Below are 13408 nucleotides of genomic sequence, written 5' to 3' on the forward strand. Positions count from 1 at the left end.
CCCATGTGACGTCCATAGACACGTCATCATCCACGTCACCTTCCCCACCACTAACATTCGAGATCTCAGAGTAGGCAGCAACAGCGGGGACCAACCTCCTTGGGCTGATCTGGGTACTGTCGTCAGACTGCTGAGTGGTGGCTGTTGCTACCTCCTCTTCCTTATCCGATGCCAACAATGGCTGCGCATCGCAAATGTCGTGTGATGGATCGGAAAATAATTCCAGTGACTCAAACGGAGGGTATATGGTGGTGGTGGTGTCTTTGGGGGTGCACACAGCAGAGAGTGAAGAGGGTGCACATAGAGAGAATGAGGAGGGTGCAGAAGAGGAAGACTGAGTGAGCCACTCAACCAAGTCTGGTGCGTCCTTTGACGTAATCAAACGCACCTTCTGAAACTTCACACTTTGGCTCCGGCCTACTGCTCCTGCCCTACCCCTACCACCACTGCATAAGGGCCTACCTCTTCCTCTGCCTGTCATTTTTTAAATTACCCTGTGACAAAAGTCTGTAGAGAAGCGCAGTATATGTGGAACAAGGTATATAACACCCCGCTTCAATCTGTGGTATTGGGAGGCCACAGGTTTATCACACCAGTTCTACAAATAATTTGCCAGTAACTGTTGTCACTGTGTGTAGCACAGTTAATGCAGCAAAAGACGCCACATTTTTCAAGGAATAAAATACACTCTTAGAAAAGTATACTGTTAAAAAACACCCCACTTCAATATGTGGTATAGGGGGAGCCACTGGTTTATCACACCAGTTGTACAAAAAATGGGCCAGTGAGTTTGGCACTGTGTGTAGCAGAGTTAATGCAGCAAAAGAGGCAAAATTGTTGCAGGACACAAATAAACATATAAAAGTATACTCAGATAACACCCCACTTCAATCTGTGGTATTGGGGGACCACAGGTTTATCACACCAGTTCTACAAATAATTGGCCAGTAACTGTTGTCACTATGTGTAGCACAGTTAACGCAGCAAAAGAGGCCACATTTTTGCAGGACTAAAATACACTCTTAGAAAATTATACTGTTAAATAACACCCCACTTCAATATGTGGTATTGGGGGGCCACTGGTTTATCACACCAGTTGTACAAAAAATTAGCCAGTGAGTTTGGCACTGTGTGTAGCAGAGTTAATGCAGCAAAAGAGGAAATATTGTTGCAGGACACAAATAAACGTATAAAAGTATACTCAGATAACACCCCACTTCAATATGTGGTATTGGGGGGCCACTGGTTTATCACACCAGTTCTACAAAAAATTGGCCAGTGAGTTTGGCACTGTGTGTAGCAGAGTTAATGCAGCAAAAGAGGAAATATTGTTGCAGGACACAAATAAACGTATAAAAGTATACTCAGATAACACCCCACTTCAATATGTGGTATTGGGGGGTCACTGGTCTATCACAACAGTTGTACAAAAATTGGCCAGTGAGTTTGGCACTGTGTGTATCAGAGGTAATGCAACAAAAGAGGCAATATTGTTGCAGGACACAAATACACTTATAGAAGTATACTCAGATAACACCCCACTTCAATATGTGGTATTGGGGGGCCACTGGTCTATCACACCAGTTGTACAAAAAATTGGCCAGTGAGTTTGGCACTGTGTGTAGTCGAGTAAATGCAGCAAAAGAGGAAATATTGTTGCAGGACACAAATACACTTATAAAAGTATACTCAGATAACACCCCACTTCAGTCTGTGGTATTGGGGGCCACAGGTTTATCACACCAGTTCTACAAATAATTGGCCAGTAACTGTTGTCACTGTGTGTAGCACAGTTAACGCAGCAAAAGAAGCCACATTTTTGCAGGACTAAAATACACTCTTAGAAAAGTATACTGTTAAATAACACCCCACTTCAATATGTGGTATTGGGGGGCAACTGGTTTATCACACCAGTTCTACAAAAAATTGGCCAGTGAGTTTGGCACTGTGTGTAGCAGAGTTAATGCAGCAAAAGAGGAAATATTGTTGCAGGACACAAATAAACGTATAAAAGTATACTCAGATAACACCCCACTTCAATATGTGGTATTGGGGGGCCAATAGTCTATCACACAGTTGTACAAAAAATTGTCCAGTGAGTTTGGCACTGTGTGTAGCAGAGTTAATGCAGCAAAAGAGGCGATATTGTTGCAGGACACAAATACACTTATACAAGTATACTCAGATAACACCCCACTTCAATATGTGGTATTGGAGGGCCACTTGTCTATCACACCAGTTGTACAAAAATTTGGTCAGTGAGTTTGGCACTGTGTGTAGCCGAGTTAATGCAGCAAAAGAGGCAATATTGTTGCAGGACACAAATACACTTATACAAGTATACTGAGATGACACCCCACTTCAATATGTGGTATTGGAGGGCCACTGGTCTATCACACCAGTTGTACAAAAAATTGGCCAGTGAGTTTGGCACTGTGTGTAGCCGAGTAAATGCAGCAAAAGAGGCAATATTGTTGCAGGACACAAATACACCTATACAAGTATACTCAGATAACACCCCACTTCAATCTGTGGTATTGGGGGGCCACTGGTTGATCACACCAGTTGTACAAAAAAATTGGACAGTGAGTTTGGCACTGTGTGTAGCAGAGTAAATGCAGCAAAAGAGGCAATATTGTTGCAGGACACAAATACACTTATACAAGTATACTCAGATAACACCCCACTTCAATATGTGGCATTGGGGGGCCACTGGTTTATCACACCAGTTCTACAAATAATTGGCCAGTAACTGTTGTCACTGTGTGTAATACAGTTAACGCAGCAAAAGAGGCCAAATTTTTGCAGGACTAAAATACACTCTTAGAAAAGTATACTGTTAAATAACACCCCACTTCAATATGTGGTATTGGGGGGCCACTGGTCTATCACACCAGTTGTACAAAAAATTGCCCAGTGAGTTTGGCACTGTGTGTAGCCGAGTAAATGCAGCAAAAGAGGGATTATAGTTGCAGGACGCAAATACGCTTATAAAAGTATACTCAGATAACACCCCACTTCAATATGTAGCATTGGGGGGCCACTGGTTTATCACACCAGTTGTACAAAAAAAATTGCCAGTGAGTTTGGCACTGTGTGTAGCAGAGTAAATGCAGCAAAAGAGGCAATATTATTGCAGGACACAAATACACTTATAAAAGTATACTCAGATAACACCCCACTCCAATATGTGGTATTGGGGGGGGGACTGGTTTATCACACCAGTTATAATACTTTAAAAGTGCTTTTGTCACTGTTTGTAGTATTGCTGCAGAAATGCTCAACACACCAGTCACAATGCTGCACAGTGCACAATACAAATCCACTATAACATGCTTTCTATATTACAAAGTATATTATAAGTGGATTACATCCCTATATAGTGCACTCCACACCTATAAAAAAAACACCAGTCCTTAAAATGACTTTTGTGGACCTTAACAGAGTGATTAGTGTCACTGACGAATCTGTCCCTGGTGCACACAACATACTTCTCTCTACACTGACAAAAGAGACTGTACATCTATACCAAATAGCAGCCCTTAAAATGACTTTTGTGGACCTTAACAGAGCGATTTGTGTCACTGACTATCTGTCCCGGGTGCACACAGCAGACCTCTCCCTACACTAAGAAAAGAGACTGTAGACCTATACCAAATACCAGCCCTTAAAAGGACTTTTGTGAGCCCGTCCGTTGGTACTACCCTGGTACCTGACACTCACAAGTTTTGTATAGCTGAGGTTGTTCACTTATCCCCAAATCCATCAGCCCTTGTTTCATTTGATATGTCAGTTACTATACACGTCTGGTTCAGTTGACCAAGTTTATCCTTCAACTAATGTAACCTTTTTGACGAAACAATGTTTATACCAAATACCAGTTCTTAAAAGGACTTTTGTGGATCTTAACGGAGCGATTTGTATCACTGACTATCTGTCCCTTGTGCACACAGCAGACCTCTCCCTACACTGACAAAAAGCAGAATGTGAAATGGCCGCCAGCTTAGGTCCATTTATAGGGTAGGGGGTATGTCCATGTGCTGCAATGTTTCAATTGGCTGTCCCGTTCCACCTGATTACTGTGTCATGGGTCAAAGTTCTCCCCAATGTAAACTAATATGGCCGCCGCGAACAATGCCATGTGTTCGCAAAATCGGCAGGCTGCGAACAAGCAAAGGATGACACTCGCTTTCCTCCGTGAAGAGTAACAGAAATGCTCACTCACCAGAGGGAATGGGTCTTATATGCCTTATGGCACTAAGAACGGACAACGCTTGTTTGGCCACCTGGGCCAGGAACGGTCCCACTCTAGGGTCCAGCAGTCTCAGCCCTCACTCCTCTTGTTTTAAGTTTCAGCTTTTTTCCTGAAATTTCTCTCCTACAATTTAGGTGCGTGTTAAACGCTGATAAATACAGTAATTTTCTAGCAAAAAAATACTGATTTTAACTTTTAACTTAACTAAGCAATAAATGTCGGAAATAGGCCTGGTCTTTAAATGGTTAACACACACAATGCAGCTCAGCTCTGCCACCCACTCTCTGCTCACAGGATTTGATTGGCCGAAGCAGGAGCAAATGCCATGCCTCCTGTGAGAAGAGGGAAAAGAAGAGCAGTGCTTCTGCACATGGGCACAGTGCTAGATCGAGATTGGGGTCAGACTCATGAGGACAGGTTTTTTACCTTGCATTTTTTTTACAATGCAGATAATGCATTAAGGTAAAAAAAACCTTTTACCTTTACAACCACTTTAACTACTTGCCACCTCCCCACCATCAAATGACGGCGGAGCGGAGCGGTGCGGCTCTCATTCTGGGAGCAAGTCATATTTTGCCCTTTGACAGGGTCACTTTAAAGAGGAACTTCACCTCTATGTAGCTAATTTTTCCAATATTTAAGGACTGTATATTATACATAAAAATACAAACTTTCTATGCAATAGAATCTGACCTTTTCCTCCTTGCAGGCCAAAGTTTTTTTTCTTTTGTGTCATTGTGCTTAAATATCGCCTTCTTGGACCAATATCTGGCTTATGCACAGATATGCCAAGAGTCTCTGGCAGGACAGTGGGGCCTGGCAGAGCCAAGTGGTATGTCTGCACATACACAGAATAGCAGAAAACCCCCTGCTCATATGCAGACACACCACATGGCTCCGCCAGGTCCCAGAGACTGGAAGAGGGCTGCTGCTTTATATGCATGAGCAGTTGTGTTAATCGCATTTCGAGCATGCACAGTTATGCCACACGGCTCTGCCAGGTCTAATAGATCCCACCATGTGTCTGTGCATACGTCATCCTCACCTAAATGAAGATGCAGGAAGCTGAGCAAGTAAAAATACCAAAAACAATTTGTTTAAAAAATATTTTTAACCAGAATTGTGTAAAGGGGGGGGTGTAATCATTGGGGGGGAGGGTCATATAGATGGATAAAGGTCCGCTTTAAAGAAAAAAGTTCAGTATTTGTTCCCCCAGACTCCTTCCCTAGCCCCCTAAATAAAATAAGCTGAACCATCTTCCTACTGGTGCTTACTTTTCTTCTGTGACTTCAGCAGCCCCCTGCATTGTCTACATCCCACCTAGTAGAAATCTAGTTCCGGGCTGCCCGTTTCTGCGTACTGATGCCCCACAGACTTAAACCGGGCATTCCCTCTCTGAAGGAGCAACTTCCCATTTAAGGATATGCGATGTTGGTTTGCAGGTCCAGGCAGCCTAGGACCAGATTTTTCACCAGCCGGGATATAGGCAATGTGGAAAGCCATTGCAGTCGGAGGAGGCATGTAAGGACTTGTGGGTGAATGGGAGTATTTGGCAGCATCCAGAATATGTTATAGGAGAATTCTGATATATGAATAGCAGTAGCATTAGTCTATTATAACTCTGCTTGTAAACATTCATACACCAAATGGCATCTTTGTGGGCTTTGATTGAGGCCACAGGTTCACAGCCTAAAGTGGAACTAAACCAATTGATTTAACAGTTTAAAAAAAAATAGCTAAATTCTTGGCACGTCCCGGGAATGTACTGTAACTGTCACTTTGCTTGTGCTTTCAACTGTCAAACCACCAAATGGCTGGTGTCATAACTGATCACATGGTCAGCATCATGGCAGTTGCAGATCAAACAGAGGCCAAGATGGCAGTTTCCTTGGCTGAAAAAGATAGGAGGGTTTAGTTCCACTTAAAAAAATAAAAATAAACAAAATATTGCATGTATATTTACAGAATATTACATAGGATTTCAGTAGATTTTCATCTTGAATTCAGTATGTTCAAAGCTTTCAAAGAACATATATGGGAACAAAGATTGCAGATACAAAATCAGAAGAAAAAAAGTTGCAAGATATTAGGATAATGTGATGATGGGCTGAATAAAAGTAAGTTATTATGCAAAGGCTTCCATGGCATGACAAGCACTGAGGTGATTACAATCAAATCTGCACTGGTTCATATACCTTCAAAGTTTATTTTTAGAACAGAGATGATGAAAAGATTAAAGCGATCACGACAAAGAGATGTGGAAGTTTTATATCTATCTGCTAAAAGTACAAAAGGTAGGAAAAAGGAGGCCATGGAAAATGGACAGGATTACACAGGGATCAAGTTTGGATAGGAAATCAAAAAGTTATACAAGTATACTTTGAAAGGGTGACCTGATTTATTTATAACATTTCTAGAATACAATAAAAAGTATTTCCTTTTTTTTTTTCTTAACATATCCATTTTGTCTTGAAATTTTAGCACAATGAAATGAATTAACCATAAAAACAAATAATATATGTGTTTATGTATGCTTCACAATGTGGTGGCAAAGCAGCTTAAAGGGCATCACAATGAAGAGAATTTTAAACTTTTGTGCAAAATAATCTTTTTATGACTTTTGTTTTTAATTTTTTAGAGGCACATCGAGAGGTAAATAAAATACATATTTCAATTATTTGCAAAAGCATACCTAACATGTTTTGGGAAAACTTTTTTTGAACATGCGAAATGTGAAATGAATGTGAGAAAACTGTCCCAGTATAATGGAGTGTCCTACAACTGCTGGAAACTGGGTCACATTTACAGTAATAAAGAATTCTATTCAAAATAAGGACTCAGTGGCTGTCTGAGCACTTTATTCCCAGCTATACAGACATCTAACATGAGTCATCTAACATAAAGCGACATGTTTAGAAAGGCAATGCTAAGGGCAATGGAAATGTGCAAAGTGCGGTGACCTCTAGAAACCAAACTGAATTCAGATTATAGGAGTCCCATCAGGTAAAATTAATTTATCTGGTTACTATGGGATCTAATAATTTGCAGGTCCTCTAAATAATTACTACCAGAAACAGTAGTAACTGCGGGAAGTATGGCTACTTTTAAAAAACTCTTGGACACACATCTCAAGGATAAAAACATTCAGGGGTATGGGAAATGATTCACACCTACACAGGTTGAACTGGATGGACTATTGTCTTTATTCAACCTCAACTACTATGTAACTATGTAACTATGAATAGGTCTGAAAGTTTTGCACCTTTCAGTCAAGCAAACATCATACTGTATATGTAAAGTATGTGATGTAAGTTATAACAGTTCATACTAGACACCATGACCAGACTTAATTATCATGGATGATGTCATCTGATATCATTCATAATATATGCTTGTACACGGTCACCAAAGGCTGTCCACATATATTATATAAACTATCAGCAAAGCCAAGTAAGAACAATCAGGATGTGCAAAGAGAAGAAACTCATCACAGCCAGCAACTAATCCTCTCTTAGCAGAACTGACCGCAGCAGTCTGAAATCTGATTGGTTGCTATGGATTCCTGCACTTTGTACATCCTGATTACTCTTTCCTAATGGAAAATCCTATTAGGTTTATGTTCTGAAGAGGAGAAGCTTTACTTCAGTCATCATTTCAGCACATTTACTTCATCTTTTCGAAAACATTTTTTCAAACAGGTTACCCACATATTTTACTATGTGTAGATGCTCATCAAACTGTCAACACAGGATGAATAGATCCCAGAGTAGTACATTTAACTGGTCCTGGTCCTTCACAGTGGCTTAGTGGTGAGCACTCTTGCCTAGCAGCACTAAGGTCAATTGATTCAAATCCCAAATAGGACACTGACTGAATGGAGTTTGCATGTTCTCCCTGTGCTTGCATGGGTTTCTTCAGGGTACGCCAGTTTCCTCCCACACTCCAAAAACATGATGTTTGTCTTGTCTCCTGTCTAAATGAACCCCATACTTGCCAACTGTCCTGTTTTTGCTGGGACAGTCCTGGCAAATAGAAGCCTGTCCCAGGTAATTTACATTGTCCCTTGCACTTTATTTATATTTACATATTACATTTTTTTGTACGGTCACACCTGAGCACATTTGACACTTTAGAATCGCAGGGAATTGTGATGAGAATTTTAAACTTTAGGCAGAAGTAGTGCAGCTGAATGGGAGAATTATTCCAACTCTAATACCTTGGCCTTAAATTTGAAATTCCCTTTTCAATTTCCTGTAATTCTCTCTTTTTTGAGTAGACCCTGTAATCTGATGATAAGTAGGCGGGGGCTAATTATGCAGAGTGGGCAGAGCTTCATGGAAGTGGGTGTGGTAAGTAATTGATAGCTGTGCTGCAAAGTGTCCCTGGAAATTTCTTTCAAATGTTGGCAACTATGGAACCCTAATATGTGACATAGGAACCTTAGGTTGTAAGCTCCTAAAGAGCAGTGACTGATGTGAATTTACAGTATGTAAATTGTTGGTGCTATTTAAATATCTGTAATAAATAATGATAACACTGAAAAAGTTTCTCTGAGCTAAAAGAGCTCATTTTAAATTGGTTCTTCAGTCTTAGCAAAAAAAAAAAAAAATTTAAAAGTCAGCACCTAGCTACATATACTGTAGCTGCTGACTTTAAAAAAAGGACACTTACCTATCCAAGGATCCAGCCCCATGCTCCCCCGGGCCAGTTCTTCACCGGTCTTATGGTCCCTGGCATCAGTATGTTTTCTAAGATAAGTCGGCTGTGGATTCCTGTGGCTTCACAGATGGCTTCCCACTACGTATGTGTGAGTCTGGCTGCGCTTTGTGAATGGACCCGCAGACTCCTGGGACCAATGACATGTCCCATAAGGTTGCAGACAGGGAGAGAAGGGGAGAGAACTTTCACTTCGATTGCCTAGGTGGTTAGAGCGGAAGTGGGAGCGGGTACCTGCCAAAATTAAAGTGGTTATAAACCGCTGGTTGTTTTTTTTGTTTTTTGTTTTTTTTAGGACCTGCAAGGTAAAGGCATAATGTCCTAGTATTCATCGCATACTAGCACATTATGTGAAACCTACTTGAAAACAAAGCCCTCCAGTGATGTGATGCGATGTAATCCCTGGAGGCAGTGTCCATCTTCACCCGGTCTTCCTTCCGGGTGTGCCAACTCCAGCTGTGTGACAGGCCAGAGTTGCCATGACGTCACTTCCGTGGATGCGCGTGGGAGCCGTCATTTACGGCACGGGTGGCAGTTTCTTCAGAGCGCATGCACCAATGACATCATCTGCTGCATGTAATGTAAATTTCTCCTAAACGGTGTACGTTTAGGATATATCTACAGTACCTATAGGTAAGCCTTATTATAGGCTTACCTATAGGTACAAATTATGCGCGGGAATTTCCTTTCTCTTTAAGTAACTGCTCCCCCCCCCTCCAAAAGTGGGAGAGGAGGGGGTGTTAAAGGGAAACGTCCCTTTTAGGGTGAAGTTCTGCTTTAAACACAGACACACATCTAAATAGATTTTATCGATAAATTGAAAATGTCATGCACAAAATTCCTGTGTATAAATCCTTTAGGTGGAAGATGTAATGTGAGTCCTGGGCTGCATGCTACCTGCATTAGTAGAACTTTTTCAGCTTTCCTACAAGTGATGTCACTGCCTCGGCACTAGCATGTGGTCTGGGAGGTAAATAAATATCAGAATATGGCCAAAGATAGTTTGCTTCATGACAGAGGGGTTGATTTACTAAAACTGGAGAGTGCAAAATCTGGTGCAGCTCTGCACAGAAACCAATCAGCTTCCACTTTTTTTTTTTTGCTAAGCTTAGTTGAACAAGCTGTAGTTAGGACCTGATTCGTTTCTATGCACAGCTGCACCAGATTTTGCTCTTTTCAGTTTTAGTAAATCAACTCCAGGGTCACTTTAAAGTAACCCAGCAACTGCATGGGTAGCAGAGCATTGCAGTAGCTTATGTTCAATCTCTATAGTATGAGCACTATCTTTGTGTACTATGGGCCATAATAATAAGATAATAATCATAACAATAATAGTAACAGATATTATCCTTGACTACCAATCAGTTGTTTTCCCTTTTAATCATGCACTCCAAAAATGTAATATGTAATCTGATTGGTGGATTCAGGAATGTGAATAATGTATCATAAAGTTTAATACTTGTCTTCCTACAGATGTCACACGAATCGCTATACAACTGTGGCATGTTAAACTTTTTATTTCCTTTTGTGGCATCAGGATCATAGAAGTTTAACTGGTTATAGCCTACAACGTTACAGCTCAGGAAATTATACTTTAAAACTTTACTTCACAACAAATTTGACAGTGCAAACTTTTTCTCTAATGTCAGCTACTGATATTCTCGAAATGACTGAAAGTGTGATTAAAGAAAATGTTTTATTCTCTAATTAAATAAATATCAGATGATTAGAATATTTAAACACAATCTGCAAGTTCCAGTCCTAATTTAAAGATAGCAAGAAAGTAGTTACCTTGTTTGCAGTCACAGTATGCCCAGTCCACTCTACCATGATTGTTCCTGAAGAAGCACCAAGGTTTACTCCTCCCATCCGGGTTCCTGCAGAAGTTGTGGTCCCCCAATCCTTTACCTGGAGTTCTTTCCAAGTAAGTGGGAATTTCCAGCCAGTTTAGGCAATCGGCACCAAACTCGGTAACATTGATGAAGTCACCGATAGAGCCCTCTCGACCTGTGTACTTTGGGCAGCCAGTGTGATGATGTTGGTGGGCAGGTAAAGGATGCTGAGGCGGGGGATGCTGGGCAAGTTGATGAGACCTACGAAGTGTCTGATGATTTTGAAGAAGGTGATAAAGGGATGAGCTGACAGACTTATCAAAGCATCCCACTATAGGAATGCTCCCTAAAATTAGAGCTACAGTAAAGCTGGTTATTGTCATGCTGCCAGTACTGTCTGTTTTGTTCCATCTCCACCACTAATCTAGTCCTGAAACTGATGGGAGAGGCGGAGTTGCCACTTCCCCCTAATCCCATCCAGCCCATTTCATATTCATGCAGGAAAAATGCAGGTCTTCCCAGCAAAAGTCAGCAGAGTATAGCGGGGCTGACAAAGACAGACCAATCCTTAGATGAGGAAGGGGAGAAGCTGGTAAAAGAGGAGGAGGAGAAAGGAGACTACGTGGGCTAGGTTACTTACTGAAACAGAAACAAGTTCTATGAAAAAGACTAGAGCAATTAGGAATTCCTCAAAAGGCACTAAAAAGCTGTGTCCTCAGTCTAGGCTTTTTGTTTACACTTGAAAAAATACAAGTCTCCAAATTCCACAGCACGTGAATTGCCAAGTTTTACATAGGAATCGCACTGAAGGTATGTGAGACTGCCAGCATGAAGCATCTGAAAGTTACAGCACTATACAACAAAGTGAAATGAAGCCATTTTCTGCATGTACTTCCCAATGTCAACAATTCAGAAAGAGAATTAGAGACAGATGGTGCAAAGATTTTTTTTTTCCTTCAAGCAATGTCATTCCAATAATTTGGTCTTAACTTAAGGAAGTGCGGGGCATCAATCAAACATGCGAATGACATTTCTACCAAAGCTCCAGTATAGTTTTTTTTTTTAAAGAAAAAGTTTCCAGTAAATGTTTCCAATGCGGTCTAGCAAAAAGTAACAGTTATAAATTGATGAAGCAAATGAGAAAAAGAAAGGAAAGTTGTCCCACAGCAACCTGTGAATGTGCCAAAACTTTTTTCTCCTTAAAATTTCCTCCAAAACAGCAGATTAGAATCCTGGGCAAGTAACAAAAAAGATGTGCATATTACCTACTCATGCATTTATATTTTCCAGAAATTGAACTACAAGGCTCAATAGCTGCAGGTGAACAGAACTGTCAGGGTGACTCAGACGAGGCTGGAGATTTAAGTTTTGTGTCCCGTTAAACAGCTCATCTTATGTTTTCTTCACTGTTCTTTCTTCTCCTGCTGTTACTGCAGCCAGCTATTCCCCGAGAACTTGCTTTGCCCAGTTATATTGATTGAAAGGCTCTTAGTTCACTTACTGGAATAATAGCAGTGGGCTGTGTCTCTACTAAGATTCTGCTCTCTCCAGCTGTTTTAAGGAGCATGCATCCAGGCAGAGTGCAGCTAGTCAGCTGCTCCAATGAAGATAGGATTTCAGTCATCTCCGTACGTGCTGCAAGTGACAAAAATAAAGATGAACCCAAACTTAGTCATGGTGTCTTTGTCTCCCAATGGGAAACTAGAATCAATTAAAGACTTCTACTACTACTACTACCTAAGAGTTTAGAGTTGATGTAAGAAACATATTATGACATAATAAAAATTCCAATGGCATGATCAAAAATATTTCAATATCAGCTTGCTACTGAGTTAATAAAAAAAATATGAAGTGCATTGTCTAACATTAGGGGAAACTTAGTAGCTACAAGCTGTGCAGCAGCGTGTTTTCTTTAAAAAAAAAAAAATATATATATATATATATATATATATATATGTGTATGTATTGTAAATGTCTCAAAATGTGCATATTACCATATATTTCAAATAAAGCAAAATGCATACAATAATAAATATAAAATAATATTTCCTCCTTACACTTTTAATATATGTTTGGAAATATGCATGTGTGTATATATATATATATATATATATATATATATATAGTATTATTATACAGGATTATATATATATATATATATATATATATATATATATATATATATATATATATATATATATATATATATATATATTTATTTATTAATATATAGATTGATGATGCTATATAATTTCTCCTATATTGAATTGCATTGTGTACTGTTTGTCCTAATGTTGTAGAGTGCTGCGCAAACAGTTGGCGCTATATAAATCCTGTACAAGAATGATATTAATAATAATATATCAAAAATAGAGTGAGTCACTCCTGCTGTGTTACAAATTTTTTACTGGCGATCATGTCAATAGTGGGCTCCCATTGTTCCACCAAAATAAACATTAAAGAGAAATGAGAACAAGATCTCCAAATCTTGCAATAAAGTCTTTTACTTCAAATGTACATTTTCATACAAAAATTAGCACATTTTTTAAAAAAATGAAGGTGATCTGCACTTGGTTGTAGAGAATGCCTTATAGCTTTTACAGCT

The 13408-nt window shown here is 39.9% G+C and overlaps 1 protein-coding gene across 1 annotated transcript in view; it reads right to left on the reverse strand.

Moving 5' to 3' along the window:
- PRSS12 (serine protease 12) overlaps positions 1 to 12396 on the reverse strand; it is a 266504-nt gene extending 254108 nt beyond the window's left edge. The window contains exon 1 of the mRNA XM_082272842.1: positions 10763 to 12396. Coding sequence (XP_082128968.1) covers positions 10763 to 11186 — 424 coding nt within the window. The 5' untranslated portion in view covers positions 11187 to 12396. The remainder of the gene's footprint in view (positions 1 to 10762) is intronic.
- Positions 12397 to 13408: the final 1012 nt, after the last annotated feature.

This window comes from Pelophylax lessonae (assembly GCF_965119305.1).
Source record: "Pelophylax lessonae genome assembly, chromosome: 1".
In the NCBI taxonomy this organism is placed as follows: Eukaryota; Metazoa; Chordata; class Amphibia; order Anura; family Ranidae; genus Pelophylax; species Pelophylax lessonae.